At 38.2% G+C, this 27,733-nt stretch overlaps 3 protein-coding genes across 5 annotated transcripts; 1 reads left to right on the top strand and 2 right to left on the bottom strand.

Annotated features, from left to right (window-relative positions):
* Positions 1 to 2,272: 2,272 nt before the first annotated feature.
* LOC117226831 (protein THEM6) lies at positions 2,273 to 10,202 on the bottom strand. 2 transcript variants are annotated; one of them, XR_004491913.2, is made up of 4 exons: positions 9,923 to 10,202; positions 8,357 to 8,571; positions 7,176 to 7,474; positions 2,273 to 6,664 (listed from the first exon to the last, which is right to left on the bottom strand). XR_004491913.2 is itself a non-coding variant. In XM_033481574.2 (3 exons), the coding sequence occupies exons 1-3, from the start codon at positions 10,068 to 10,070 to the stop codon at positions 7,238 to 7,240; spliced, it is 600 nt and encodes a 199-aa protein (XP_033337465.2). In that variant the 5' UTR covers positions 10,071 to 10,202; the 3' UTR covers positions 7,166 to 7,237. The 2 variants fall into 2 exon arrangements, 1 of the variants encoding a protein (XP_033337465.2); XM_033481574.2 differs by lacking the exon at positions 2,273 to 6,664 and having other exon boundaries at positions 7,166 to 7,474.
* Positions 10,203 to 11,779: 1,577 nt separating this feature from the next.
* On the bottom strand, positions 11,780 to 26,869 carry LOC117226806 (protein THEM6). Of its 2 annotated transcripts, none has more exons than XM_033481516.2 (5): positions 26,540 to 26,869; positions 23,855 to 24,529; positions 18,715 to 18,929; positions 16,053 to 16,238; positions 11,780 to 15,128 (listed from the first exon to the last, which is right to left on the bottom strand). In XM_033481516.2, exons 2-5 carry the CDS (start codon positions 24,009 to 24,011, stop codon positions 15,018 to 15,020), a joined length of 669 nt encoding a protein of 222 aa, XP_033337407.1. In that variant the 5' UTR covers positions 24,012 to 24,529; positions 26,540 to 26,869; the 3' UTR covers positions 11,780 to 15,017. The 2 variants fall into 2 exon arrangements, with proteins under 2 accessions (XP_033337407.1, XP_033337445.1); XM_033481554.2 differs by having other exon boundaries at positions 23,855 to 24,296.
* Positions 26,595 to 27,577, top strand: LOC117226842 (uncharacterized). The gene is made up of 2 exons (XM_033481590.2): positions 26,595 to 27,017; positions 27,099 to 27,577. The coding sequence occupies exons 1-2, from the start codon at positions 26,595 to 26,597 to the stop codon at positions 27,288 to 27,290; spliced, it is 615 nt and encodes a 204-aa protein (XP_033337481.2). The 3' UTR covers positions 27,291 to 27,577.
* Positions 27,578 to 27,733: the final 156 nt, after the last annotated feature.

Below are 27,733 nucleotides of genomic sequence, written 5' to 3'. Positions count from 1 at the left end.
TCTGCGAAACGAAAGTCGCCATCTGACGGGGTCCGCAGAAATCCAGCGAGGCCTAGCGAGGGCACGCCTCGTGACAGATTACCAAGGAAAACTGTTGCTGTCACTCTGTGCACCGCGCCCGCGTCAGAGAAACGCCGGATTTTTGTCGACCGTCTGTCTTATTCATCGCACAATGACCCGGCCGTCATCGTTCCTGTCGTCCCCTGGATTCCCCCGGGGGCCAGCGCATTGAATCATTCATAAGATGATGATCCAGTGCGCTGCCGGCCGATGTCACGGACGCGTGAATTTGCCGAGTGATGGTTCCCGACCGGTGTCGTGTTTGTGTAAGTTTGGGCCAGTTTTGGGACAAAAGTTTTTTGTAAGACAAAAATTTTGGATTCGTTGTTCAGGATTTTTCCAGCGTTCCCGTTTTGATTCCACAGTTGATTAGAACTGTTTGTTCAATTTCTTAATTTGAGACGATATGTTATCAATGTTTGGTACTGTTTTTGGAGAAATTATTAGCAACAATTTTTTATACGGAAGAAATTAAATTTATTAAGTTTAAATCACGTTTAGTTTGTTTGAAATCTCCAGTGCATTCTTTTTAATTTTGTTTGTAAGGAACGTTTCAATCTTACTTCTTTTTTACTTCTTTTAGGATCATACTTATGTGACTTTTCCCTGTCACAGATTATTCGTAATACCTTCTTATTACGAGGAAAAATATTTGATGGACATCAGACGTTATCTCCAATTTCTAATGTCTTTACTTTTTAGCTGATTTATAATATTTGATTGCTAGAGGGATGTAGATTGAAATCAAATGATTCGATTCACTTGATTTATTAGCATATCCTTCTATAGTGAAGATCGTTAACGTAGTACATGTTATTCCAAAGTGATCAAATATTATGTAAAAATGTGACTTTACAAGTGAAATGAAAGAATTAATTGACATATATGAGATTACCCTGTCACATTTTCGTTATTCAATTAATCAGGTACAATGCTTTTGAATAATGAATGAACGACTGACATATACACGCTCTCGATTCGATTAACTTATGTATGCATATCAAACTGATAGCCTTATATAACAGTTTAATTATACCACCAGAGAGAATTGTGTGATTCAAGTGTGATAAGATATTTTGCCAAGTGCGGTGCATTATATTCAGGGGTTGAAAATACTTATGATATCAGTTCCGGTTCTTGAAATAGTTATGAAGAACCGAAATGTTCTCATAATTGTTATAAGGAACCCATAACTCTAGCGTAAATTAACCGAAAGCGCAAAATAGTGTCAAGCTATCTACCTTTGGTCTCTTTCAAAAATAAGAACCAATTGCAAGACGTAGGAGCCAAGTGCAATGTTGTTTCTTTCTTAACTAATTTTAATAAGTTGTAATTAACATATCCACATTTTTAGTTTCTTTCAATTTTATCACTATTCTATGTTTCACCTATACATTTCTCCTATAAATGCATAAAATCCGCAGTCTAATTATAAGTTACTACACATATAATACACATACATTTGTAAGCAATGTAAAACTTATGTCTAAATGTTTAGGGGTTGTAGAAATAAAATGTATATTGTATATTATGTAAAAATTCCTTAGCCTTAAATTCGAAGTATAACCGAAGTGCACTGTCGAAATGCATAACCGAAATTATAGAACTGATTCTTAAGAACCGAATCCGAAGAAACCGGGTATACAGGATGTCCCAAAATTATCGAATTTTCGAGGAATGAGAGGGCTATGAGGTCACTTGAAGTAACTTTTTCCTTGGCGAAAATACAATCCGCAGTTTTGTTTACGATTTATTAACGAAAAACAGTAGCCAATGCGAGGCGAGCGCGGAAACTGCCACAGCGAGCTGCACGTGGCTTTGGCAGAAGGGCGCGACGGACTCGGGCCACGTTCGAAGTAATGAACAAGCTACGGACAGTTTCCGAATTTATTTTACTACGTGACAGTGATATTTTTAAGGAAAACGCTGTTCACCTTTATTTTAGAATGTCTGAAGAATATTTACTAATTTTTTGGAGCCGAAATAGTAAGTAGTTTAACCGTGACAGCCGTTTTAATTATTAATTGAACCGTTCACAGCAAAGATTAACAATTAGAAATCCCGTCAAATCTTTTCAGTCCTTAATTAGTAGTTGTAGTGTATACTTTTTATACTGCCAATTAGTTCCATCCACATTGAGCAACATTAATAGTCAGTCTAATTATATGCGTCACGATATTCTCGCGTTTAAGATAGACCTTACACGCAACTGTACGTTTGTAGAATAAGTATATTTCATAACATCCGCGCACAACCTAAAAGTAAATGGAATATTACTCCATTATATACGAATTAGTTTACTGGCCTTATGAATGTACATCTTATAGAAATAAAACAGAATTCTGTACAATGTTAAATTCCCTTCCCTCTACCTACGCTTTTAACTCAGAGTATGATTGTCTTCACTCTCGCGGAATCAAAATTTCTTTCTGTTTCATCGTGAAGGAACAAACACGTGGGATAATATAACAAAGGTTATGTTTGAGATTAAGACTATCTTCTTACATTTAGCGATCATTTGGCGTCCAAGTTTCGTTTCCATCTTCCTCAATAACCATGATGTGCCATAAACTCGGTACTTCCGAAGAGGCATTTCAAAAAGAAACGCGACGGCTCCTAAGGCTGCCGGGATAGAATTAGAGAAATTCGCGCAGCATTGTCGAAGGCCGCGATAACTCCACGACTGTGCAATTAACCATCGCATCCGGTTCCATAGCGAAAGAGATTTTTGAGATTAGAACAATTTTCACATTTGTGGCGACCATTCGATGTCGAACCTTTCGTTTTGTCCTTTTCGATAGCCGTGGCGTGTCATAAACTAAGCACTTTCGAAGGGTCTCCCGAAATCGTACCAGTATTCGAGGCTACAACATTGTCAAGGTCTTCGAAAATTCCACGTACATGCAGCCACCTCTCTCACCCTTACGAAAACGTGGGATCATCATACAAACTCCCAACAAAAAAAACGAAACGAACAGACAGAAGTATTTTGAAGCTGCTAGCGTTCGCATCACACAGAAGTGCTTCGACGATCTCGCGATCGACTAGAATAGAGAATCACATGACACGTCTCGCGAACGCTTATGTCAGACATACTTAAGAACAATCCATCGTTTGGGACTACTTTCCTCCAGCAGTCGAGGACAGACGTTTATTATCATTGAACGCGCAACCACCGTTCCACCGATCGAATTCAGTTGCCTAATATTAAATTGGCGGGCTACATTTTTCGGGACACAGGAATCAAAGCATCTGCGAGGCCTTACAATCCCGGATGATTTCATAAACCCGCGCGCTAATTTCTGTGCATCGCAATGTCAATTCATGATCCTTCGTGCCGGATTCAGTGATCTGTGTAGTGAAAACAGTGCGCATACTTAAAAACAATATTTCACAAGGAATGTACATCATCAGCGCACAGACCAACCGAGGAACAACCACTCCGAGTTGCAGTCAAGGTCAAGGACAATCGATCCTAAGACACCGCACAGCAGCCAAAATCCAGTCAAGGTAGGCTTGTTACTGAACTGCCAATCAGGTCCCATTGTAGAATTATCACCCACTCCTAGTAACTCTCATCCGCGACTTTGTGCAAAATGGCAAGCAACGGCGACAGTCGATAGATCACTAAACTAAACTATTCAAGGCTCAATTGTTTAACCTGTCAAAATGTAGCGAATTTAGCGATTCCGATGTCGAACGCGCCAAACTCCGGATTCGTGTCGAACGAATGCGAATCCAATTTGAAGTTTTTAACGACATTCGGGATAAACTCTACGATATAGAATTACATTTGATTACTCCAGTTACCACCGATTCCCCCGCGCCGATCACGTCCACAGCTTCCCCCGGAGTCCACTTGCCCAAAATCGATCTGCCACAATTCAAAAGCCGTCTCGAAAATTGGAACACATTCAAAGACACGTTTAAAAATATAATTGACACTCACCCAAATCTCACAGACGTTCAGAAACTAAGTTATTTGCGACTATCTCTAACCGGGAAAGCTCTATCCGCGATCGAATTGGTTGAAGATTATTACAATACTCGCGCTCTTAGGCATACATCATTATTGATAAACACACCTTTAATGCCAGATGACTCGGCAGGCTCAATTCGAGATCTTCGAAACCACATGCGATCACACATTCGATGCCTTCGAACGATCATGGGAAAACATCGTGAACGATCTTCTAGTGAACATTGCAATTTCAAAAATGAACGTTGACACACGTAAATCGTGGGAAAACACTTTCGTTGACACCCGCATGCCGGACATCACGGAAGTATTCAAGCACCTCCGAAATGCGTCACATGGTTGCAAAACATCCGAGTCAATTAAAACAACATGAAGCGCGAGCGATAGTTAGATCAAACATTAATCATTGGATCAATTAGCCGCGACGAAGTCTTCCGACTTCACCACAACCAAATCGACGACAGATCTCAGAGTTCAGGAAACCACGCAATATTCTCATGTCCGAAATTCCTAGGCATGACCGTAACCGATCGAGTGTCAATCGTGCATAGAACCAAATTATGCAAAAATTATTTGATGCCACGCCAAACGCAGCAGCCACCCTCAAACGAGATTTATACGTCGACGATTTGTGAACCGGTGCCGATACTATCGAAGAAGCGCAGTCGACAAAGGAATCTTACGCGTGGGAGGTCGCCACCAAAACTCCACGTTACCATTTTCTCAGAAACATCCAATTCTACTGCCGTAACATTGTACGACGTGCGTCGAACATATTGGGTCATTGACGGAGAAAACACGTCGAGAAAAGTTATATGACAATGCGTAAGATGTTTTCGAGTCAATCCACCAGCGATCGACTATATTATGGAAAATCTATCTGCGGAACGCGTCACCGAAAGCCGACCGTTTCAAAACTCCGGCGTCGATTATTGCGGCCCCTTTTACATAAAAGAGCGGCGTTACCGAAACCGAACACTCATAAAGGTATACGTTGCAGTATTTATCTATTTCGCAACAAAGGCTGTGCATCTCGAAGTAGGAAGCGACCTAATGACAGAGGCATTCATCGCAGCCCTGAAACGGTTCACCGCACGCATAGGAATCTGTCGAAATCTTTATTCAGACAACGGGACTAACTTCGTCGGCACAGACAACAAATTAAGGAAAACTTATAAAACACTGTTGAAGGACGAAAAATTACAAAAGTTCCTCACTACCAAGGTAATCACATGGTACTTCATGCAAGCGCTGTCTGCACATTTTGGGGGTATATGGGAAACGGTTGTAAAGGCATTTAAACATTACACGTAGAGTTATTTATATGTGAACAATTCAACAGCTTTGTCATAAAAGTCGAAGCCATATTGAATTCACGTTCTCTCACTTCCCTCTCATCGGATCCCAATGATTCTTTATCCTTAACCCCAGACCACTTCCTGATTGGTGGCTCCTTAACGGCCACTACCGAGACTGATTTCAGAACAACCCCTGACAATCGATTGTCGAACTGGCAACACATTCAAAAGGTGAAACAAAACTTTTAGACCAGATGGCGCAAGGAGTATATTAAACACAAGTGGACAAAGGGGACCCATCGCATCCAAGAAGGGACCATTGTCGTGTTGAAGGACTTCACGCCACCCTTATATTGGCGCTTAGGAAGGGCCCACAGCAAGCGCATCCAAAGCAAACGGCATTATCAGAGCGATTTCAGTCCGAACCGTAGATAGTGTCTACAAACGGAATGTCAAAAGGCTGGCACCACTTCCCGATTCAGAACCTTCGCAGCAGTGCAATGACAATTAAAGACGGTTCCTGAAGCCTTTCGTCAAGTCGACACATATTCGATCGTTGCATGAAACTTGATCGATCGTATCGATCAACGGGGGAGGGAAAGTATGTTCCATCGTGAAGGAACAAACACGCGGGGTTTTCGTCGACGAGGTTTACGGCACGAACGTGGTTACTTTAGAGATTTTGAGTCCGGCTTGAGCGCCGGCCCCGCGAAAACGCGGATTTCTGAGTCTGTAATAAATATATGTAATAATCCACCATGAAATGAGAAACTGTATTCTTTTTATAATCACAAATTAAAAATTTCGATTTTGTTTAAATTTTTAATTACCATTAATTTGTATATGAAGAATATGCAAATAAAATGTACTATTTTACGAAAATATATTCAGTGATCAGAAACAAGCGAATAAGACCGGCGATCGGGGTTTAAGTGGCCGATACGTTGCCGGCGCTCAGGCTTTAAATGTCTCTTAGGTCGCCGGCTGTCAATGTGTTAAGATTGTTTTCTTTTCATTCTACCGAGGGTCGACTTGGAGGAATTCGCGTAGCATTGTCGAAGGCCACGGTAACTCCACGGCTGTGCAATTAACCATCGCATCCGGTTCCATCGCGAAGAAACAATTCATTAAGTCTTTGCCGGTAAGGTTGACGACATGGACGTGACCAGGAGCTATTTTTATGATTAGGACAATTTTCACATTTGGCGAATATTCGATGTCGAACCTTTCGTTTCATCCTTCCCGATAGCCCTGGCGTGTCATAAACTAAGCACTTTCGAAGGGTCTCCCGAAATCGTACCAGCATTCGAGGTTACCTACGGTTGACCTGGAAGAAGTTCGCAACGTTGTCAAGGTCTTCGTAAATTCCACATACATGCAGCTACCTCTCCCATCCTTACGAAAACATAGGGTCGTCATACGGACGCTCGAAAAAAAAAAAAAAAACGAAACGAACAGACAGAAGTATTTTTAAGCTTCTCGCGTTCGCATCACAGAGAAGTGCTTCGACGGTCTCATGTTCGACCAGAGTAGAGAATCACATGACACGTCTCGCGAACGCTTATGCCCGACATTGTTTAAGAACAATCTATCGTTTGGGACTACCTGCCTTCAGCAGTCGAGGACAGACGCTTATTATCATGGTACGCGCAACCACCGTTCCACCGATCGAATCCATTTGCGCAATATTAAATTGGCGGGCTACATTTATCGGGACATAGGAATCAACGCGTATGCGATAGGTTCAATCCGCGCGCTAATTTCTGTTCGTCGCAACGTCACTTCACTTTCTATTTGGATGAATTTCAAATAGTAAATCGCCAAGCAGTCAATATTACCTTCCCAAGTTTACTTTTCTGACAATCAAATATTTCTGAGCATTGTACGGTGAAAACGGTGCTTAGTTGCGCTTTTTTAGTTTCTGAGAGGATTCCTCCATGGTGTCTATCCACAATTGCAACTCTTTTGTCATTTGTGGTTTTTCGATGCCAGGTTCCAGTTCCTGCAATATTTCATCGACAGAAACTTTCAGGCCAAAAGTCGTCTGTTTACTGAGGCCAACAGCTCGGACGAAGCCATCGGGAATGCTGATGAACTGGTGCTCCAAGTAGATGTTCTTGTCATCCCAGTAGATCAGCTGTGAAAGTGAAACCAGTTTCAAACGACCGTTAGTGCTTCGTTCGCTAGCAAATCAACGTTGGCGATTGAATGTCAAGTGCAATTACATAATTTGATTCTCCTTTGAATTTGTAACGATATATGAGTATGCATTTGCAATTGACTTTTATGATGTGAATACAAAATATTGCTATTGTATTTTATGAATCAGTTAATTGTTTTCCATTCTTGTGTGTAGAATCAGCCAATTGTCTTGCATGCGCAGTTTTCAAAGCGATCAGTTTTGAGAAAAAAGAACGCTGTATATTTAACAACTTATGTTTGATAATTTAAAGTATTCTGTGGACTGTAACATAAAATGGTGTAAATTAATATTGCATTATTAGCATAAGAATATATACATAATGGTTAAATGGCGAAGACATCTCAAAGGAGTCTAAAATGCTTAAACTGTACCAAATTTTCAGGACATCTAAGAGGAAAATCTAATTAGCTATAAAAAAATGTCCAGAAAAATTGGTACATTTTGGGCACCTTTCTCACATTACACATTGTCTACAGTACTTTGTCATACTTATATATGTATATATAATACATATATAATTTTTTTTTTCATACTGTAATATTAAGCTACACCATCTTATTTAAGAGAATCTACAAAATAATACTATGTAAATTAGAACTGTACAACCATTACTGACAAAATGCAAGACATTTTCAAAATCGAAAATATAAGTTTGAAAAACTTGAAAATAATTTCAGCGGACGGAAATTTATTAAAAGAATTCCTTCAAAGTTATCAATCCGGAAAATGATTATAATAATATTTTGATGATAATATTTTAGCAGTACCATCAATCGATTTCGCGATCAATTTCCATACTCGAGACGCTAACAGTACCTTCGTGGTGATCTTGAACGGTGTAAAAATCCCGATAGTCTTCCTGTACCGCGTCATCGATGCACCTTGCACAGCATTTCCGCCTCTTTTACAGATCCCTGCATATAATGCAGTGCTGTCCCAATAATAAAACCTCGCGAAGTCCAATTCTCGAAGGAACCGAGCATTGTTCATGTGCTTCAGAGCTATATCGATGTCCTGGAAGGTGCATATTCCTGCAAAGAATTATGCAATTATCAAAAGATGGAATAACAAATAAATGACAAGCGCAGCGAAGAAAAGTGTTATCACAAATGATCACACACGATGATTACGAAAGATTCATTGTGGTTTGTTTTATTCGTAACAAGATACATACACATGAGTGAAGCATTTGCAATTTCATTGATTATTGAAGAGTTGGAATTAAATATCATGATGAAGATATAAATAAACTGACATTTAGTTACGGAAATGCGGAGCGGAAAAGGAATTTATTAAGAAGCATCGTAACACTGTGACGACATTCACACGTTTAATAGATTGAATCTTGATCTTTCAAATGTATTCGCTTGCATACAAGTTTTTAACTAGCAATCGAAAAACTAAAGAAACTGATGAATTCAGCGATTTAATTTGACAAAATATGCATGCAGTGACCCCTGAAAGTACTCGTGCGTAAGTGAAATTCATTCAATTGAATTATGTTGATTTCTTAATGGTATTTTTAGAGAATATTGTTGGACTTGCTTTAAACAGAATTGAATCTTATTTCTCATACAGCATCGGAACATTTTAAAACCATATTTGCCTCAGTGTTATATCTGCAGTAATATTTGCCGCTATCAATTAATCAAATTGATTATTAACGACTCTGCACAGCTTGAAATTACGATAACACGTTATTTTCATTAGACCATTATCGGAAACACAAGGTCATATTACAAAAAGCAGTGTCACTTAAGGTGTAGGTATTTATTTACAATAACTTATAGTAAAAAATGTATTTAAATTCGTGTGTTATCTAAACTATAAAAAATTCCTGGAACAAATGTAACAATAAAAACCATTCAATCAGATCATAAATCATGCAGCACTTCGTTTTGCTTATCGCGACATGAATTTAAAACAAGTTTATAGTATGCATATAAAACGCTGAGCTCTCTAAAATGTTTGCTAAACACTTTTCGCAGGAGAGATCATAATTACGATAATCTTAATTGAACAGTATAAGATCCCGCACAATTCTGCTTCTTTTTCATGAAATGCCACAACGCAAAGCGACGACCGGAACAAGATAAAAATAGCAAAATACGCAAATATCAAAGTTGCACCACGTGACAGACTCCTCGTGCATGCGCATTTCAATCAAAATCTCTATCAGCGATTCCAGCTGAGCCGGCAGAATGGGTCAATATTAATACCCACGATATCAGCGACCATAAAATTCTAATCAATTACAACACAGTCGCTATAAACGAAAATCCTATCAAAATGATACGATATCAACGCAAACAAACAAGATCGCGTCAAAAGTCTCAAGATGCCCGATAACAAATCAAGGAATAACGCATGTATCAGAATTACCGTAAATTGTTGAGACTTCCATGAGACTTTTCCTCTTCTTGTTGAAGATTCTGCCAGTGCCGACGGTGAACGCAATTCTAATGAAGTAGTTGACATCGAACAACACAAATAGGAGAAGCACGATCACCCAAGCGCAAGTGCAAATCATTTTTCTGTACCGGTTTCAAAAGTCGTGATAGAACGAGGAATTCGGAGTTAAGCTACCAGTAGACGTTGACGCGACTACAGTCGATGAAAGACTGCGTGTCGAGTCCACGTTGATAAACCGAAAAAAGACCGTATAAAGAACACGTAACCGGTTTTCTCATCCAGCCAAGTCCCACTATTCAACGGTGTTCTGACCGTTGCGCTTCGTATGCGAAACGGACAAAGTACTAGGTCACTAAATAAGTATAACGAATTCTTTTTCAACCTACAGTAGCCTTCGGCAAACGGAAAACATCATAATTTTAATTCTTATAGAGATTTCTTCAGGTCGTTCTTCGAGATCTACATTTTTATTTAGCGAGTAGATCTTGATAGTAGTGGAATAATAAAACTGATCATATTCTTAATTTAAAATTTAGCTAAATTATCAAGATTGCATTATGTGCGCCTTTTGTCGACAAGATCTTCTAAAATTGTTTTAAGCTGTCTGTTATTTAGGAATATGCTTTACGAATGATATTTATATTGAGATTGATATGTCATCTGCATCGCGTGACCTTATTTGAGGTATGAATTTATCTGCGTTTATTCTAAGATCCCATCTATGAAGACTACTTTTAAACTTATAAACGAAAATCAATTGTTCAAATCCATTGAATGAACCAGAGTTTGTTGGGGTCTATGAAGGCATGATCTTCTATAATTTTATATTGTGAAATAAGTTGGTTTCATGCGATGTTTAAAGAATTGGCGAGGCAGTTAATGTGATGAACTGTGGATTTTTGTGCAATCCTGACACATGAAATTGTACCAGTAGCTTTAAAGAATATTTGAAGACTGAACTTCTGATTTTCGAGAATAGACGATATTTAAACGATTGTAACGTTGTAATACGAATCGTAAAATGTTTATCTTGAGCTTATTTGGAAGCTTGTTGTCTTCACTTTCGCAATCTATCATTAACTTTCGATCCCTTCACCGTTCATAAACTCCTGTTTTTGCGTAATATTGACAGTGAAACACTGAAGATATGTTTTCTCTTGAAAATACTACAACAAAATTTTTCTCGTGATTGAATATAGTATATAATTCATGATTGTGAAACTCTCTCTACGCAACGACCCACCAAAATTTAATGCACGATTTCTTTTAGTCGCTTTACTGACCCTTGGACTTGTTGCTCATTTCTCTTTTATAAAATAGTGAAAAAAATCGTACTTTAGATTTTAGTAATTTCAATCACAAAAAATAGGCTAAATATTACTGTAAAATGTAACACAATATCGGCTTACTTTTGCTCCACATAAATCTTTAAACGAGAACGTAAAACTTAAATGTATTATTTAAAAAATTGCAAATTCCAACAAATAGGCATTTGGAATTTTAATAAAAATAGCACTTTACAGCTGTTAGAAATCGGCACTTTTCATAAAGAATACTTTTATGAATCGAAAAAGCAAGCATAATAAATGATTTTCTAGTGAACCTTGAAAAATTTGTATCAAACCTTTATCCAGAGAATCAACAAAGTTCCTAAGAGTGACCATAATTACGTCAAAACAAGAAACCACAACAGTACAAAGTCATTATTTCTACTTACATAATACAAATGTTCATTATACATGCTATAAATCGAATTACAAAACCGATTGTATGCAACATATAATAAATTCGCATAGTAAGTAAGAACAAGGGAAACCGAATGATAAATTTCTGACCCATCTAAAGAATATTTATTTGTTTGGTTGGACAATGGTATGTCGATGACATGATTATCAACACTATATTATCTGACACAGTGACAATTATTATTATCTAGAGGTATAATAACGTTTCCGCATACGTAGAAAGTGCAGAACGCTAGAGCCGTCGAGGCTCGCTAAGTCCACGGCTACATAATGACCAAACCATGATGCGGATTTAATTAGAAATTTGGTGGAGGACACTTCACGGATTTGTCTGAAACGGCGCCGGTAATTAAAACCTTATCGAACATCGAGGATCGATTACGATTTATGTCGACTCGAACCCGACAGATCACACACGGCTCCATACAAATTTAGATTTCCAACTGTGAGCAAATCTTTGTAGAAATAAATCAACTCTGTTTAATTTTTAATTCGGATTTTCGGACTTCAAGAAAATTCATCTTAAGAGAAGAACGCAAGTTTCTAATTTTGATGACGTGTTGTACTTAAACAACAATTTTGAAACAGTTCAAACTTAACTTACAGTGTTCAGGCACTTTTAACTTAGTGGATGTTCGTAACAATTACATCGTTAATAGATTACATATTTGTCTGCATTTATGTCATGTGCAAGTCTGCAAAATGCATGAAAATGTGCAAATTGATAAGAATCAATGATGTTAACTGCACAATTTCATCCTGCTCCAGACTTGCATAAAATTACTGATAAAAGTGATAATTTGATTAAAACATGATTACTCAAAGTTAGAAATCCACGCACGTGTCGAACAGCAATTAATTCTACTCGCTGAAGAGAAACTCACTAAGGATCGGAAACGAAACAACAAAAACGCGATACGCATCGCGGGAAGGCACGTCGAGTGCATCGTAGAAATATAAAGACCTCTTTCTTTTATCAGCTCGTTTTTAAAATAGATTGTTGCATTTCTGTCGTTCTGCGATGGCGAGTCGCTTGACTCGACACCTTGTCTCTCATCATCATTTGTCTTCATCTCGGAAAGAATTGTTTACCGACGCCAGTCACGCGTTATAATAAAAAAATGTAAATAACGTCGCGTGAGTCGCGACTATTCTCAACAAAGAACATTCAACAAAGGCGACTCTCTTCAAGCCTCGAAAGCGCCATTGAAGTGGATATCTCGACCTCGGTGGAATCTTCTTTGAAGTCACCGTAACGCGCACACCGTTCCACGGTGTCGCCGGCAGCCTTTTCTCTTTTGTAAATTACAATACATACATAGATACATCTTCCATAACGAAATCTATTGAAACATCGATCCGAAATTTTCCTTCGGAAGCGATCTCGCGGCTGGAATCCACGTTGCCGCGTTATCTAGCAAAATAGAGTCACGTCTATCTCTCTTTTTGTACTCTTTCTCTTACTATGCGTACGAGATGCGACACTTGACACTAGAGATGCGAGAGGAAACTCCGATTGTTTGCAAATTCACCGCTACGTCATCTATTTTGAAAAATCAGTACCATCGGTAGATTGGAAATTGCAACAAATAGAAGTTCCATACAACATTGTTTCAGCTCTTAATCATGTTAATAAATTAGAAACGCTTTGGAACTCTTTTTACGCATTCTCACTGTTTTGTATTTTTTATCACAAGTGCATAAAATACGCTGTCTGAATTTAGTCTTAGCTTCTCAACTTTCATTTTAATACTCGCAAATAAATTGCTTCGATTTTATCTCATTCATGTGGTTTCCAACTTAACAACTTATTATAGATATAGAATTATTTTTGCAAGAATTGATTCAATACATTGATTCATTTACAGGTATATTATAATCAAAATGATTTTTGAAAGTTCAGTCGGTTTGTCCCCTCGACACTCTAGCATTAAATGAGAACACCTGAGATTATCATCGTCAATTATGTTCTTAAAAAACTTTTTGAAACGAAATTATACTACCTTCAGCGCACTGTGACGATAAATAATATTTTCATCGAAGTCAGTTTCTTAAATTGTTACAAGAAGTCTGTGCTATTTAAGTCGATGCATCGCATACGTCTTCAGAAATTTGTTCATGTAATTTTTAGAATTTGTCGATGAAGCACTTCCACAAATGGCAGCAATTATTCAATAAGATATAAGTACAAAAAGAAAATTTTGAAGCGTGACCTACTTTCATGTCCGCTAACAGCATGCAACTCCAATAACGAGATAGTACGGTTTCAAACGTAATAATTAATGCAATTTGTATACAAAACAGAGGTTTCCACTGATCTTTGAGTGTTGACTCATAACAGTAGTGGTGATATACGTCGAATTGACTCCGTAGTAATAGCGGTGACTTGACGGCGAATTGAGTCCGTGACGATAGTGATGACTTGCAGCTAAATTGACTTCGTATCAATTAACGGTGTCATGATATCAAATTGACTCCGTATCGCTAGTGGTTCCACTGTTGATATGGAGACAGTTTGACATCAAGTCATCATTGTTGATAAGAAGTTTATTTTAAGTTAAGTCACCATTATTGATACAGAGTTAATATGACGTCACGATACCACTACTGATATTAAAACAGCGGTCACCACTTGAAACTGAAAAACTAGTAGCGCAAAAGATTATTTAATATTCAAGTAGTTGCATCGTTAAGAACTTGTCAGCTTAAATACAGATACGTTTAAAGTTATGCCATTGCCAGAAACAGTTACATTATTTTACCCAGGAAATACTGCTCTCTATCAATTAATGCATTAAAGTATACATTTCCATTTGAACAGAGAAATTATACGATGATTTGCGCAAATGAACTCTGACTCTAAAAAAACTGCTTATACACGCGCGTCTAAAAATGATAATTGAATCGCAACGAGTCTCTGAAACACAATCCTAAAGAACACATATTAATGTTTCTCAGTCGAGTGTCGCACCTCGTAAGAACGTAACTACGCATTTTTGTTTCCCATGGATTGGAAGGTACTTTCTGACACACCTTGTATACACGCGTGTCGCGTCACATGTTCCAGCGACACGGATAAACGATACCGAAGCGGACGAGAAAGATCACGATCCGCGAAAGCTTGAGAAGCGTAACGATCGCTCGTGTCCTGTCGCCAATCGGGACACGATCGTTCGGAACTGTCTAGCGAGGAATGGTTCGAAGGACCGACGCCCCGAAAGAATCCTTGGAACACGTTTCGACGATTTTTATACTGTCGTGGTTGCGTAGACGGAAGCGGGAACGACGCCATTCGTGCTGGAAGGCGCATCCTCCTTTTGTCAGCAATTGGTGGTCACAGCCGCTGCTTGGCGGAGCAGCGCCGAGGAGATCTCGTTACTTTCCAGCCACTTGGCGACTTCCGGCGGCATTTCCGGTCTCACATGTGGCATCTGCAAGACCGCGTTTACGTTATTCTCAAAATCCTAGTAGTATCCAACGATTTTTAGGAGCTAGTCTGTTAGGAATACTCTGGGTGCAGGTTCTTTCAGCAAGTTTTTCTCAGATCGGCAAAAGCTGTCTGTCATTTAGGAATATGCTCCAGGAAAATTTGTATTTAAATAGAAAGACGAGTGTTCTTGAATCTGAAAAAGATTGTCATGTGCTATCCACAACACGTGATCTGATTTATTTTCGGCATTCTTAAACTAGCTGTATGCAACGATTTTTAAGAGTTATTTTGTAAAGGACACGCTGGATACGGGTTCTTCCAACAAGTTTATCTAAGATTGTTCCAAGCTATATCGTATTTAGGAAAATTTCAGGAAAATATTTCCGGGAAGTATTTTAGGAAAATTTGTATTGATATAATGAGTTGAGTGTACTTGTCATAATAGAAAAGATTTTTATGTGCTACCTGCAACACGTGTGAAAACTTATTTGTATCACTTTGAACCAGAAGTTATGTTGCGTAATGTTTAAGATTGAATGAATGTTTTATGAATACACACTTATGAGTACACATTGTATACAGTTCCTTGAAAGCTTTTCTCCATTACCCTGACTTTTCGAGAAGTTTGATTTGGAAGTCAGATTTTCAACCTTAAAAAATTTTCATCAATCAACCTTAATAGCTACAGGAATGGATGCAGACTCTCCGAAATACAACGGCATATTCTTGTACAATATTATCAACATTTAAACATGTTTAAACAATGTTCACTTACGTGCCTAAAGTCAAATTGAACTAAAAGAATTTGTTAGCAAGTATTATCGAATCTTGATTGGATAAGAATTAATAGTACAGGACCTGATTCGACGAGCTTGCAAAAAATAATAGTTTGTAGTCTGAAAATGATCAAAGTATGTAATTTTACCTGAGTGACACCTGCCTCGACATCTGCAGTCTGTTTTACTCCTCGTTCCATCAGGGATCCGATCACAGCCTCTGCGCTACAGTCCAACAGTCTTTGCCTGCAAATTGCAATAGCGCGCACGAACCCATCGTTTGGAGTGATGAACCGGTGTTCCATGAACACCGATCTCTCGTCCCAATATATGATCTATAAAAATAATTCGTGAGAATCGTTAATAAAAAGATTTTTAATATGACGTAATTAAAGTATGTACATCGATTCAGTCAACAATATTGAGTCTGCAGTACACTTTACGTTCAGAGTTCAATCAGATCATTAAGAAAAATCTTACATCACATTTTTTGATGTGATTTTAAAGATGAAGCTTTGTTCTACAAATCCATAGTCGATTCAATCACGAAAAAAATTTTGTGACGGTTTCAGGGACGATTTTCGAAGAAAATCGTGATTACAGTTTTCCACCCACAATATCGACCAAAATAGAAGAGAAGCTTTAAAGATAAGTTCAGATTTATTACTGTACCATTATTTTACGAAATTATAACAGATTGAGTGGCAAAAATTTGTCAAAAATCGAGAATATAGTGTTCGATACTTTTAGAAGTCACTGTACACATAAATTCTGTATAGCTTGAGAAATACTTCCTGGAACGCTGATTTGCAAATACTCATTCTACACATGGCGTATCTGATAACTGTTCAAGCAGGTGTTGTCGGATGATTCGTTCTGTAAAGACAGGCGCGACGACCGAGACCATGAACAATGGGATAATTGACTCTTCGTTTTATGACAATCTGTTTAATTGGCTTCGATTCTATATTCCGCGTACACAGCTATGAAATTGATCGCGAGGAGGATAGGATATGTATATCCTCCACCGCGGTGCGTCATGCGGTCGTCGAATGCATACGAAACCATAATGACTGATCGAGGATCGACTTCGGCAATGCTCGACCAGACAGGAAAGACGACGATTTACTCTTCCAGTTTGCATAGCCGAAAACGACGCTTTCCTTTGTTCATTCGCCTGCAACGACTGCCAATAAGATCCAGACACTCTCTACAGATTTTTTTTCTTCTACTTTCTAGGATTCGACTAAAAATCTTGAATTTTTTTGACGAGTCGGAAAGACTAGTTTACCAGAAAAACATTTAAAAAATAAAAGACAAATAAAAGACATCTTGAAAAAGTGCAATTAATGAGAATTGCGAAGAAAATATTAAAGGTTGCTTTTGACAACATTATAAGGAGGCTTCGTTTAACATCATATCGTGAAAGATACAATTTCATTTTGAAAATTTGTGTTGTACAGGGATAGATAAAAAGTTGTAGAGGCAATCTTTTCAAATTTCTTTTACATACAATTAGAATTTGTACGTTGCGCTAACTTCTTTAAAAGGACACGGTGCGTTTGACGCAATTACAAGCATGTTAGTCTGTTTTGAAGAGTGTCAGGATGTCAATGGGAGTCACTGCTGAAACTACCTGTGCAGAATAGGAATAGGAGAAGCGTTTACAGTTTACGCGTACATTCCAAGAAGATATCAAAAACAAATGTTAATAGTTCTCGCGAAAATGCCCGAAGAATTCTTGAGACAATCGGTCAGAGTCCAACCACGCGTGACGCAGAATATTGAAACAGTAATAACAATTACACAATTTAACAAATATTGCAACTTGTCTTTGCAGGAACGCATCGTAAACACTTTGGTAAAGCAAACTTATGCCCGCGAGCATTATTGAACACTAAGACACAGCGTGTTTCATTTCCTTATTTTTTCAATTCATTTTGTTTTTACGATCCATACAGATGGAATAAGAAAATGTTTTCATCGAATTCAAGGACATGTAGAAGGTATCTAGTATGTATTATACTGTACAATTGTCATTTCTTTTTTTTTTTTAATACAAAAATCAACGAATTGCTGCTGGCATTTTAATTGTCAGCTATTCCAAGTGTCATTTTGACTCGTCCTCCACCGATTCTGCGTAAATCGTGTTTTATACTTCATTTCATTAACTGTTTAATGATGAGGATAATTTGACTTTACACTTTTATCTCATTTTTTTCAAAGAATTTATTCGAATAGGTTTCCTTTTTCAAAAACAGAATTTAAAGGATTAATTACTGATTAGTGAACTGTGGATTTTTCTGCAATTTCTTATTTTGTTTATGTATTTTATAGATATTTGAAGAAGGGTAGAATATCTTGCGTCATTTAAAAGATTCCTTGTCGTAAATATAAAGTAGTAATAAAATTAATTTTTACTAATCCTAAACCTACCGATTAGCATTCATTTGATTCAATTATTAGCAGAATTATTTTATACAGTTTTTATTATAGTACATGCTCCAATAATATAATTTTTTGATAATGCAATAAAATAATTTATAAAACGAGAAACCGGTCAGTTGGTCGTTGTAGGTTTAATGTTAACGCATTTTCTCTGTATTTTTTAAACTTACAAATGCCATAAATGCATAAAAATCCATAGTCTACCGATAAGGGTTAGGCTGATCACTTTGAAGTTTGTCTATAGGTTGTTGATTTACTTGAACATCCAGTGATTAGAATTACGCTTGATTAATATTACAAGCACACGCAGACCAAAGTCTCATCAAAAGCAATAGCTATAGGATTTAATAGCCTTCCGCATACCTTGGTCGTTATTTTAAAGACGGAGAGCGGCTTCACGAATCGACGATACCGTATTGTCGCAGCTCCCTGTACAACTCCCGACCCTTGCGAGCAGATCTCGCGATACAGACTCGTCCTTTCATAGAAGTCCGCTCTTGCGAAGTCCAGCTCGCGAAGGTATCTCGCGTTGTTCATGTGATAGAGGAGCGTGTCCACGTCGGTGGTGGCGCAAATACCTATTGAAATCAAACATTAGTATACCGATCAGCATTCAGCAATAACAATCATCATTATACTTTCATTCCACGGTCCTGCACCCGCGAATCAGAGTACATCCTTACCGTATCTTTGTCGCGAAATTTGGTGTCTAAAGAAGACTAGACAAATAATTGTATTGCATTTTCATTCCGTGGATTTGGAACCACCAATTCGGAGCTCTTGAAAACCAAGCAAAGTTAAAAAAGCTCTTATCATATTTTAAAACATTTTTAAGATTTCGAAGCTATGAATTCGGGGCTCTCGGAAATCAAGGTGAATTAAGAAAATTCTCATATTTTTAATACAGGCACTGAAGCTTTGAATTAGATTGTAGAATAAACTATCACGATCTTCTTATTTTAAGATCTAGAAACTACAAATTGAAGATTCTCAAAGATCAGTGGAAATCGGAAGAAATTCTTTGTCATATTTTTATCTCAAGATCTACTGCGGAGCTTTCGAAGACCAGGAAGGCTTTCAAAAAGTCTAGCGACTTTCGACTTTGAAGTTTCAGATTCACAAATTAGAATTTCTCCATAACCGAGAAGAGTTGAAACAAATATTTGATATGTTTTCACTACATAAAGCTGAGACGAATTAGAGCAATTATTTTCTCGGCACAAAAACGTCCAAAGGAAAGTTCAGAATCGTTACCGGTAAAACTTAAGGAAATTAAGGAGGCGCGAACAAAACCAACGATGATGGAACACTCGCGGAACTTTGCTAGATCGATTACAAACATGGTCAAACCGGAGGCTAAACGATACAGCATCGCAAAATCGAAGAACAGACCACGGGAAGCGGCGACGCGTCCCGATCGGCTTCCTCATTCGTCGCAAGGACTAATAAATAAAAGATCAGCATCCGTCAGAATATTCCGGCATACTAAACGATTCAAGAATTTATCATTCGTCGTAGTATTCGCGTGGCATGACAAAGACGATGCATAAAACGGGATATTAATCGTATTCATTGACAAAAAATTTGAATGTTTATCGTTATTCAACGATTTTTTTCTTCTTTTTGATAACACTGTCCGACGAAATCAAATTTTTGTTCTGATCTCCTATAGCCACTATGAAATTCTTGTAGAGCTTCACTTCCCGAACAAGAATCTGTAAACCGAATTGCTTCATCACCCTCAATTTTCGAAAAAAATGAGCTTCTGTAAAAGCCTAGAATTTCCAACAAAGATGAGGTATTGCATGAAAAGTAAAACGTTAGAAATTTCTAATAGATCTTAAAAGATAGAGGAGAGTTTTCCGAATATAGTGGCACACAATTTATTAATTGTTTTTGGTCCTAAATAGCTATAAATTAATGTCAAAGTTTAAAGAAGTGCCGACGTGCGTAGTTTCTCCGCAATATTTTTGTATTTTGACGAAAATTCTTTGTGTGGCACGAGAATTCTACTCAGGATCGGATTCTGAAGACATTTCTAAAGAAGAAACGGCCAGATAGAAGTGACGGACCGATTTACATTTCGAGCAGGCCAAGAAGGAGCGCCCGCTTCGTGTAAATAATATTTGAACTTTTTTAATACTCCAATGTTCTGTCTTTTTTCATATATTTCTGTGAATATTAATGACTGAACTCCGATGTATTTCGCGACGAAAAGTCACACCAGAGTATTCGAACACTAGTATAACTTTAACTTTTACGCCATATGTTTAAATAAATATACATTGGAGGGAATGCACCTGAAGAAATTTGTGCAATTGGAATGCATTTTTGGCTGATTTAAAAATTTACTGACATTAAGATAAGAAAGAAGAAGAGAAGAAAGAAATCAAATTTTGATTGTTCTTTTTAATTTGTCGGGTGGTTTACCGGGTACGAGTTAACTCGCCAGGTTAAGTTAACTCGACACATCTCTATCGCTCTTATTATCTCTGTAAAAAATTGTATAGCAAACTGAACCATAATGTAGATAGCGTTTATGAAGTGTTTTCGGAAAGCTTAAATGATTGTGATTGACCAAACACTAAATACTCCAGGAAAAGTGTATATGAAATATTGTATAGTTTAATATTGAAGCATCACATTATATCAATTTGCCACCTCTGAGTAAGTTCCAACTGATCAATATTTCCAACTAGAATGTCAGGTATACTGTAAGCTGTTAATAACTGGCAAATCATTCTCTTAACAAGCCAGATACACTTATAGTAGTGTAACTCAACATCTTCACTTCACTATCAAAGGATGAAACTCCTCAGATTCTATCAAGTTACCATTTCCAATGAACAAAACATGTGTTGAAAGACTAACTTACTACAAGTAAAATTCAAGATTTCCCCATAGACAGCCATGACTAGACTGCGGATATGTATGCAAAATAAAATGTTTCTATATTAACTAATTTATTAAGGAAACAATAGTTAAATAAAAATGTATTACACTATTTAATAATGTCATTATGACGATATTCTTAAGACCTGTTCAAATGCTTACTGGTTTATATTCACCTACTTATTTTTACCATAAATGCATAAAATCCGCAGTCAACAATCCAAAAACTCCACTCAATTCAGCGTAAACTTCCTCTCTCTACTGCCAAAAGGTTAAAATCCCCAAGTAACAACAATTCATATTTTCTCTCCGCTCTTTAACTTATTTCTGGCGAACAAAGTTCAAAAGCCCTTCATTGTCTCTCAGGGACTGGCCAGCGACTTCCAGGACGAGTTTCTACGTTTTTTAGACTGTCCAAATGGATCATCGCCGAAGCAAGACAACGCCCAGAAGACCTAGCAGCATAAGATTCATGTTTACGTTCCCCGGCTGGTCCAGTTTCGCACAAATTCGCGGCGTTCGTTCCCCAATCAATACTTGGTCGGATTTGCGACACGAGCAGCCGGCCGGTCAACTGATTCGCGCGTGCTAGGTCAAGGTTCCACGGGAACGGGACCGCGGTAAGTCGACGAATTGTAAGGTTTCCGGGCTTACGTGGCAGCCAATTTGAGAATGAGATACATTTTCACGGAATCTTCGCGTTCTTACACGCTGCGGATTTGATTACGTAGCTCCGTTAATTCTGCGTTGACGCGCACAGCTCTAACGAGGAGAAACTGTCAGCGCTTGTTCATCTTTCAAACATCCTCGAAACAAGCTCAATATTTCACCCTTCGGGTCTCCTCCTTCACCCTTTAGATTACTTCTGCTGTTTCGTTCCAGCCAGTCCAGTTTGATCTCATTCTTCTCGCACAATGTCATAGTTTCGCAGTTTCACTGTGTTTGAACAATTTAGGATTTACCTCAATGCCACCGAATAGGAATTAGTTGATATCGAAGTTAACCAGATGATAGTATTATAGAGAAAATATGATTGGCAAGTAGTTATTAATAGCTATTAATTACGATGATCGTTTCTTGGATTCAAAGAGGAAAAACTTGTATAGAATGCACTGAAGTCGCGTAACAATTAATATGATAATGTAACGTGAAGAAATATGTATGGTTGTTGTAGTTTATAAGCTGCGATTTGTAATCGAGTGATATTGTTTGGAACACTTTCGGTGCTGCAAGTTCTCTCGTACATGCTTTGCATACAAAACACATGTCTTCTTTTTCACCTAACACTTTCACAATTATTTAACTGATGCTGAACTTGCGTGTTAAGCACCAATGTTCATGTGAAATGTTTCTGAGACGACTTCGGGACCGCTGTACACTAAAGCGGATACAGTTCATCTTAATTTGACACCTGTTACATTGCAAAACGTGCACGGTGACACAAAAAAACGAAACTGAATAAATTGAATGTAGTTATAATTAAACTGCAGATTTTATGCACTTATAATCGAAACGAATAATTCGAATGTAAAATACGCGTGGCGCATTCAGGGAATTGTTAAAATACAGTTACAGTGTCTCCAACGTACTAAAATAATTAAACGGAGAGATAAACTTGTATTTAATTTGTGTTCCCTGCAATCGAGATCCGCAGTTCTTCGTACGAAATTGAGACGTGCAACTTGGTAGAATTTTCCATGAAATCTTAATTGAAAGAGAGATACATGAGATGAGATACATTTTCACGGAATCTTCGCGTTCTTACGCGTTGCGGATTCCATTACGCAGTTCCGTTAATTCTGCGTTGACGCGCACCGCTCTGACGAGGCGAAACTGTCAGCGCGCTTATTCATCTTTCAAACATCCTCGAACGAAGCACCTTCGGGTCTTCTCCTTCACCCTTTAGATTACTTCTGCCGTTTCATTCCAGCCAGACCAGTTTTGTTTCACCCGTTTCGCGCAATCTCACAGTTTCACAGTTTCACTGTGTTTGAATAATTTAAGGTTTACCTCGATGCCACCGAATAGCAATTAATTGATATTGAAGTTAGCCAGATGATAGTATATAGAGAGAACTTGATTGACAAGTAGTAGTAGGCAATAGAGTAGATTGGAAAATACTATTTAGTATAACATTTTCACAAGTGCACATTACAGTCACTCGTAGCACACAGTTAAACGTAAAGCGAGGCAAATATTGACACAAGAATTTTCAAGACAAACGTCCAACTTGCGTTGGTTAGTCTAATGCACCAGGATACTCTAATTAACATGTGACTGTAATGTGTGCATAGAAAACGTCAGAAACACACACGGAAAAAGATATTCTTCGTTAGAATCATCGACACTCTTTGAAACAAAACCAGTTGAAATAAAATGTTACAGTATCTTCAGAATCTTAAAATGATCAAACGAAAAGACAAACATCTATTTACACTTTCGTTTCCTGCAGTACGATGCAGTACGTTTTTATACTGCATAAGGATCCGCAGTCTAGTCACAATGCTACGAAGTGCTCTGTCGAAATCATCAACACTGAGAGACAAGACCAGCTGGAACGAACCGCGCCATCAACATCGAATATAGTACCGTGTGTCGAGCATGAACATACCATAAATAGTGGTCTCGTCGAGTATGTGCACCCTTTTTTTGCAGAACCTGGCGAAGAACACGGTGAAGAACATCCTCAAGAAGTAGTGTATCTCGATTAGGCCGTAGATCATCACGATGGCCGCGAAGACGCCGGTCAGCACCCAACAAGTGACCATGGTTGCAGGGCTATTCTTATCCCCTTTCAACCCTTGGGATCAGGCAGCAGCTTGTCGGTCAGGCTTTGGTATTTCGCCACCGGGAAGCCGCGCTCCACTTTATTGATTCGCGGTCGGTACTGGTGGTGTTTTCTGGCTGGATTCTCGCCGATGAAGCGCTGCGCTGCTCGACTAGCATGACAGATTCTTGACAGCCCACCGGTGCACGACCTGCCGACATGCAGGAGGATTCACTCGGCTCATGTCCGGTGCACCAAGGCCGCGGTTCACCAACGAACTGAGCACCTGCAACGTGAGGATCCGTCGACGTGTGATCGCGTCCAAAGCCGAAGAACACCGACGCGGCTGCGTTTTTCAGAAACGTTGCGCGCGCGGAGGGCTCCTCCTCGGACGCTCGATAGCGGACGGATAACGATCGCAGGACATCCGTCCGTTGCTGGAGAATCGGCGCCGGGAAATACGATTCGATGTACCCGGAAATCGGAAGAATACGGCGACGAGAGGATATACTGCAGGCGCTTGACAAACATCGAGAGTTGTTTTAGTTATTAGAGAGTCACGTGGCGGATGAGTCCGCAGTGCCAGCTGGCAACGATCGGGGCAATGGAAATAAGTATCGATGAATCGCCAGTATATCCAAGATTCACTGTCCATGAAGGATTGGATACGGTGATGGTGACAGTAGTGGAATTAGTTTTACTCTGTCTCTTATTTACTTTTAAACATAATTAACCTTGGATTTATCTAATAAGACGCGTTACATTTTTCAATTCTTTTATTTCGTTTATTTTTAAAGTTAATTATTCAAACGAACCAAAGACACAGAAATTGATCATCCCATAGTAACCGGCTCCACTATTGCATGATTATAATATGTGCATGATTATAATAACGACTGAAACAGTCTCCCCATGAAAAACTGAAGATACGATTTTTCCCGAACGTAGAACAAATTGAATAGTAGTTGAACAAAATAAAAATTATTTAAATTTTTTACGGAAGTTGATCGTATGAAATTCTTATTGTGAAGTTCTTATTTCATTAAAAGCTCAATAAAATCACCTGAAAAAGTTGTTCATCAACTTTTGGGGACTTATTGTAAAAGGAAAGCTTCAATCCTCAAATCTATAGTAGATTTATTCGCGAAAAAATGTTTCTAATGTTTTTAAAGTCGTTTTAATTGTAGTTTAGATAGAGACAATTCTTTAAAAATGAAAAATTTGGTGTTCCAATACTTTTTGGAGTGCACAGATAGAACTTTTACGAAACGTGTAACGTGCAAACAAAAACAATATGTGTAATGAAAACATTCTATATCACAATTCTCGAAGTTTATTAACCCTCACTCGCCCCCTAAATATAGCTACGTAAAAAATTCTGAAATTTCCTCCAACAAATTGTGTTTCGTTCATAACTTTCCAATCAACAGTTTTCCCTATTTTAAATCGATTACGTTAATCTATATACAGCAAAATCTATTGTAGAAGTCAGTAAACATCTAAATAACTGTTCAATTATCCGAACACTTATCATGATAGTGACAATAACCGAGATTCTACCGTACAACGTACAGAATCAGAGAAAAAGAAAAAATTGTAGAGCATCCCAAGATTTTTAGAAGACTGTCATACTCTCTGCAGTATGCTTTCAGACTACAGTAATACAAGAGGGTTGAATGCATCTAAGACGAAAGGATCTCCCTCTTCGCTGAATGCGTCAACCCTTCATCATCATAAAGGGTCACCAAGTTTTATATATTTGTAAACCTCCACTTCTAACTTCCTATCAAACTTTTATATTTTTTATATTTTTTCACCATTTGACTAAAGCACCCGTTGCACATTAAATCAGAAATTATAATAAACCCCTTAAAATTTTCTCAAATATTAATACATCCTGGAACAACAAAAATCCTCTCTAACTCATCCGTCTGTATGAGACATATCGACCATTGTTAACACATTCACTGCCGTGTCGGTCACATATGTGTACACTCGTCTTTGATCTTTTGAATCAAATGCTAGTTTGTAGCATGCAGAAACATTGAAAAACATTCGTTTCAATTAACTTCAATTTTCCAATTTCAGTTTCCCCAAACCTATCGCGAACCATGTGGAATCAAATTTTACCCCCAGCGGTTTTAAAACTGCATGATTCAAAGCGTCATTTTTTTAACTGGTATACTGATTGTATTTCTATTTTTCATTTTGTAACAAAAGCTTAATTTTCCTTGATTTTCCTATTTTATACACTAGCTAAGAATAAGACATCGATGCAGCGTTTATCTAGAATTATGCACATTCGTTTGCACTTTTTATTAGGGTCTTTTTAAAAGGTCATGCAGGTTTTTTAAAGGTTAAGTTGCTTTGATGTTTTGGACTTTTTGGGGTCGTTACGCAGCTGTCAACGTGTTAAGCTCCTATCAAGACACATGGACAGTGAACCTTGACAGTGTATCTTCAAAGCTCCGACGATCATCTTTGCATCCAGAAAAAACCACCACACGTAAACCATCGAACAAAACCTACTTTCGATACTTTCGACTCGAGATGTGAGATTCTCAGTTTTGTCACGTCGCTGGTAATGCTATTCCAAAAATCGCTGTCCAGACCTGATTTCCCAAGATCGCAGTGCGCCAGTCGATGCTCGGTTATCTTCGACCTTATCGTCTCGATGGGACTCTTTAAGCTATCGAAGCTGATCAAATCGATGGTCACACGCGATGAGGATTGGCCGGCTGGTGCTAATGTCACACACACATACACACGCCTTTGTAACGGTGTGTTTCAGAGCAACATGCTCGATAAATCCCACCCGCACACGCGCACGAAATGGAAGCACACGAAATTCAGGAGCCTGTCCGTTCCTGGCGACGACATATCACGAACTGACGGATCGGCGAGTTCGTGGGTTCGTCGTCACCCTGGTCGAACGTTACGGAGACGTCCCTTTTCTGAGGTTGCATCTGCGCCGAGGGCATCCAACCATGAAGCCGGCTTCCAACCGGTGGGAGACGAAAACCAAGCATTGACGTCAGATTCCTTTAGCGACCTGTGATGATTGCAACATACTGTTGTTTTTTTGTAGGTGGCTGCAAATCGAGAGGACCGATATGACCATTCTGAGATCGGATTGCGTTTGGTGGGGACCGGCAAGCGCGTCTTTCTGGACGTTTGCGGGCACCTAGCAGAAATTTTCGGAGATCTGGGTCTAGATCTGTGGGCTGAGATTGTATCTAACTTCCAGCATTTGAATTTTTTAGGTGCACGTGCCACTTGATTAATTTACGCCGGAAACCGAACTGTTAAGTATGGATTGCGAAACGGGTGGAATCATCTGTGTTTCGGAATTGTTTTGAATTTGCTACAGTGTTTTATTGTGATTTATTTTGATATAATGGAGGAAATTTTGTTAGTAATTGTAGATGATGTTGAAGCTTTCTGCATTCTTTGAGGAACTTTCTTCAAATAAATGTACTATTTATCATGAGGCTGAGGATTTTAAGCGTTTGTGATAAAAATGAGTAGGTTAACTGAAAAACAATAAAAGTATTCAAACAATTCAAATGCGTTGTATTAATTTCAGTTCATTAAAATTATTTTTTTTCACTTCTCGGATAATTTAACAATATTGTTACAATATTTCGAATTCGTTAAAATTATTCAAAGGAGAAATACATTTTTTATTCTTTTCTCAAGGTCAGATGTTGAAAATTATAATCT

This window comes from Megalopta genalis, chromosome 3 (genome assembly GCF_051020955.1).
Source record: "Megalopta genalis isolate 19385.01 chromosome 3, iyMegGena1_principal, whole genome shotgun sequence".
NCBI lineage: Eukaryota > Metazoa > Arthropoda > Insecta > Hymenoptera > Halictidae > Megalopta > Megalopta genalis.
The sequence above is the reverse complement of the archived record's forward strand: the minus strand, read 5'-3'. Positions and strand labels throughout refer to the sequence as shown.